This window comes from Chiloscyllium plagiosum, unplaced genomic scaffold (genome assembly GCF_037043375.1).
Source record: "Chiloscyllium plagiosum isolate Xiang-an unplaced genomic scaffold, Cpla_swu_hap1 HiC_scaffold_35, whole genome shotgun sequence".
NCBI classification, from domain to species: domain Eukaryota; kingdom Metazoa; phylum Chordata; class Chondrichthyes; order Orectolobiformes; family Hemiscylliidae; genus Chiloscyllium; species Chiloscyllium plagiosum.
In genome coordinates this window covers 21,046,182-21,050,880 of record NW_028270173.1, presented here as the reverse complement: position 1 = coordinate 21,050,880, position 4,699 = coordinate 21,046,182, and the positions used below count along the sequence as shown (strand labels likewise).

At 41.8% G+C, this 4,699-nt stretch overlaps 1 protein-coding gene across 1 annotated transcript; it reads right to left on the bottom strand.

Moving 5' to 3' along the window:
• Positions 1-1,231: 1,231 nt before the first annotated feature.
• Positions 1,232-4,129, bottom strand: LOC148140422 (cephalotocin receptor 2-like). The gene is made up of 2 exons (XM_087978863.1): positions 4,066-4,129; positions 1,232-2,097 (listed from the first exon to the last, which is right to left on the bottom strand). The coding sequence occupies exons 1-2, from the start codon at positions 4,127-4,129 to the stop codon at positions 1,232-1,234; spliced, it is 930 nt and encodes a 309-aa protein (XP_087834989.1).
• Positions 4,130-4,699: the final 570 nt, after the last annotated feature.

Genomic DNA, 4,699 nt, shown 5'->3' with positions numbered 1-4,699 from the left:
TTGCGGGAGAGAAATTCTGCTCATCTGCTATCACTTAATCAAAAACAGTGCACTCTCATTCTACATTGCCCTTCATTGTCCCCATTGAAACCACACATCACCGTGACTTGGAAATATATTGCCAATACTTCACTGTCACTGTGTCAAGAAGTCTCCTTGTCACAGACTAAGGCCATTGTTCAATATTGGCCTGGACGCTGCTTTCGTCAGTACCCATGAAAAAGCCATCTGTAGTTTTGATGGACATGGGTCACAATGTTGTTGTGTATTCATCCAGTAGTACTTCCATCTCCTCTCTACATCGGTCTCCAGTCCTCTGGACTTACTAACCATTGTTTCTATCCACTTGGTCCAACCCTTCAGCATTCTAACTGTTTGTATCAATTCAGAATGAAAAGTGTAGAATACCAGGTTAGAACCTCCCAAAACATTTCACGAAGGTCGCCGATACTCTAACTCTTCCAGTTGTTTTAGGCATCTCCTCTCTATTCCAGCTTTGATGCACCTGGTCAAACCACTTGGCTTCAAGTAAAACAATTTATTTACACACCACCGAATAAAACACAAATTGAAATATAATTGGACAACCGAACCAACACGACACTCCCCACAACTTAACAAAGGAGCTGTTCCAATTTTCTGCAACAACCCCAGAAAAACAGCACTTGGAAAGAAACGTTTAGTTCAAACTACAGGTTCTTATAGGAGAGATGTTAGAGAGAGGCATCAGAACCTCTGCCTTTCACAATCCCGTTTGAATAAAAGATACAAGGACAACAGAACCCTGTTAAGGCAGCAGTATCATCACGAAAGACACAGTAAAATATCAGTCACTTGATTAAAAATGACGTATTTTATTTTGTTCATTCGAGAATGTGGGCATCCCTGCCAAGGTTGGCATTTTCCCAAAGGGCAGATAAGACTCAATCCTGATGCTCTGAAATCGACATGGCTGTGGATCGGACATCACATATACAATGGACATGCTTAAAAGCCGTCAGAGGTTCTTGCCGAAAGACAATCAGTTTTTGAAGACAAATCATTTTCCCGCATGTTAATTATGAATGGCGACATAATCAACATTGTGCTCGCGCTATTTTCATAGAAAATTCATCATTTGCCACGTTGGAATTTCAACCAATGTCCCCAGGATATGAGTTTGGGTTTGAGAATGCTGGCCCGGTGAGGTTATCATTAAACCACCAACTCCCCCCATCAATATAAATTATTTTCATAACTTTCTGAGTAGAGCATAAGGAGATTTCAGCAAGTTCTTCACCACCTCTCTGAATCTCCTCTGGGTCAGTGCATAAATACAAGTGTTTGTGCAGGAGCTGGTGCACATCAGAAGGAACGCTGCCCTGATTGCCACATAGAGTGAGTTTGAAGCTTGGAAAGACGTAATGTGGGTAAATCTGACGCAGATATGGATGACAGTGATGGGGCCTGACAGCACCATGAAGCAGCCAGAGATGATGAAGAGCAGAATGATGGAGGTCCTCCTGCTCTTCAGCTCGGGGTCTCTGCCCGTCTCGCCAGCACCATTGCTGCTGTCCTTCAGAGCCCGGCGAACTCTGCTGGCTGCTAGGATATGGCCAGCGGTGAGAGTGTTCAACAGCAGGAGCAGGGGAATAGGAAGAAACATGTTTGAGATGTTGGTGAGCCATTGGTGAGCTGCCCAGGCCGGTGAAGTGAGGTAAGCAGTGATGGTGCGGCAGCCCCACTGTACATTGTTCAGAACATGAGTGGGCTCATAGCGAAAAGGCAAGGGAATGTTGACGAGAATGCTAAGAGCACTCACGATGAATATGACCACGTTAGCCATTCTTTCAGTGCAAAACCTCCTCTTCAATTTGTTGCAGCAAATTGCTACAAAGCGGTCAAAGGTGAAGGCGATGGTAAACCAGATGGAGAGTTGGAGGCTGAACCCTTGCAGGAAGGCACTGAGTCGGCAGGCGGGGGTGTAGTTCAGCAGTGAATCCGGGAAATGATACTTGAAGATCTGGCTCACAATCACGTTGAAGACAAGGACCATCATATCTCCTGTTGCCATGGCAGTCATGTAGTGAGTGATTCCTTTGGAAAGGCCGCACTTCTCTTGGGAAAGAATCAGCACTGTCATCAGGTTCGCTGTAAGGAAAATCAAATCGTGAGATGTACCAAAACACCCAGAGATGTGCAGCGATAAGGCCTTGGGTTAGATAAGACTGATGTGCTGCTGGCAATGCTAGACTTGAACTTCAATGGAAAACACTGAAATCTCATTAGCAATACATTGTCTGTGTCATAAAAATAATCAAAGGGTAATTTCAGGACTGGTATATCACTTTGCACCGATTGCTCTCCTGATTTCAAGAAAACAAATAGCATTATTTTAGAAGTCACTCAGAGAAGGACCACTTGCCACATTCCTGCGATTAAGGTCTTGTTGGCTGAAGTGAGGTTATGCCCATCTCCATTCGAGTCTGGAAGAATATAAGGTGATTTCATTGAAACATATAAGATCTTGCGGGGACTAGACAAAGTGGAACACAAAAAGAGATATTTTCCTTCGACTACAGTGATGAAGACGAGGGGACACGGTATCAGAATTAACTGGTTCCTTTTTCAAACAAACGTAAGAAATGTATTATTCTCCGAGAGAGTGGTTGGAGAGTGCAATTCTGTTCCCTTGAAGGTAATGGGATGTTGGCGTTTCAGATTGAGTTCGACAGATTTGATACACAAACGAGTGGAAGGCTATGGTTTCCAGGCAGAATAACTGTCAGCCATTGATGACTAATTTTAATGATTACAAGGATGAGATCGAGAATTTCTGTTCCAATTGTTAATGATCCCATTTTCTGCTTAAGCAGAAACAGCCAAAGCACTCTCCCATGAGGGGAACATTGTCTTAGCATTTACCCTGTCAAGATCCTTAAGAATCTGATATGTCTCAATTGGATCACTGTTCATTCTTCTAAACTCCAGACAGTAGACACCAAAACTGTTGAATTTATGACCATAAGACAGTCGTTCCATCCCTCTGATCATCCCAATTGTCCTCGTATGAATTGTGCCAGATGAAAATGTATTTCCTTTGTTACTGGACGAAATTGCTCACAGTGTTCCAAATCTATTCTCAGAGCTGCATGGAACTTGCAATAAGATGTCCCTACTGTTGTACTCCAACCCTCTTGAAATATGAGGCCAGAATTCCACACGCCTTCCTTATCACAACGTGTTCCTGTTTGCTAATTTTCTGTTTTTTGTATGTCCGAAGGCCCCATTTCCCTTTGTGTACCTGCTTCCACAAATTGCTTTTTCTCCCTTTTCAAATGAACAACTTGACATCTTCCCACATTATACACCATTTGCAAGATTTTGCGCATTTACTTTATCTATCAGTATCTGTCTGAAAAAAAAAACGTTTGTATCCCTTTCAAAATGTGCCTTACCATACAGTTTACTATCGTCTGCAAATTTCCACTTGATGACATTAAGATTTTCTAAATGTTCTGCTATCCCATCGCAATTACCAGATTCCAATGCTTTTTTAATTGATCTAGCTACCCGCATTTTGCTATCCTTCCTTTTGAATAGGATGATGCATTGACAGTTTTTTCATGCCTGTGCAACTTCTCCACAATAATAATGCAGACATTATTTCTGCACCTACCTATTTCAGAATGCAAGGTTGCAAATCATCAGAGGCAGGAACGTTATTTGCCATAAACCATATCAATTCGTGAAATACTCCTCTTTTAATGATGGTCTTCTGACTTACTCCCTCGACCTCATTCCTTGTAATTTTGGGATCTTCAAAGTTTCATCCAACGTCAAGACTGATGGAAAATAAACGTTTAACTCCTCTACCATTTAATTTCGTTACTTCAAACATAGTTGTTTCCAATTCAATCAGCTCGGACAGGACAAACTGGACTCAAACCGAAATCAATGGTAATTAAAAGAAAGGAAAACTCAGCAGGAAGCAAGTGTTCAATTCGGAGTATTTATGAAATTGCAAAGATTTAATTTAAAACAGAAGAGGTAAGCAAAATGTCACAGCGGCTTCTAATCGCTTACCTGGAATTCCAAAAATTGCAAGAACAGGAAAGAGAATTTCTATTAGAAGCGCCTGCACTCGCATTTTCAGGTGTAAGCAGACAAAGTCCAAATGAGTTAATGCACTGAAACACCCTCAATTTATACACAAGCCAATCCTCCAGTGAAACAGTAAACAGATCTCATTAAACATGCTATTTCTAACGAACAAATTAACATCTCGCTTAACTGAGCAGCATTTACAGTGAGCTGTATTATCACCCGAGGACCAGGACCAGTTCTCTCAGGCTCCACAGCTCTTAATTCTCAGGAGGTCATTCAAGACCTGAATGCTTCAGCTCAACTTTTACCAGGCACGGAGTGTTGGTTAGTTCAAGAGGAGGATGCAAATCACCAAGATTTAGACTTTTAAATCAACCTGTGCTACGTCACGGCTCTGGACAAAGTCAGAGTTGAATCCAGGCCTTCTAACCCATCCAGAGTGATCCTACAAATGTGCGACGTGAGCCCTCAGTTACACATTTCTAGTCTCACCATAGTCTTTCTCTTTTTAGTTATTGCATTCTGTGAAAAATGAAAAGAAAATTTTATTCACAGCCATTTTCATTTTCGAACAGAAAGATTGTTTTAAACGTGATTTCTATGGTATTCGCCG

Excerpts from the sequence above, each read along its gene's own strand:
- LOC148140422 (XM_087978863.1), bottom strand. The coding sequence starts at position 4,129 with ATGCGAGTGCAGGCGCTTCTAATAGAAATTCTCTTTCCTGTTCTTGCA. Across the intron at positions 2,098-4,065 it reads TGCAATTTTTGGAATTCCAG|AGAAGTGCGGCCTTTCCAAA; the intron begins GTAAGCGATTAG and ends TTCTTTCCCAAG.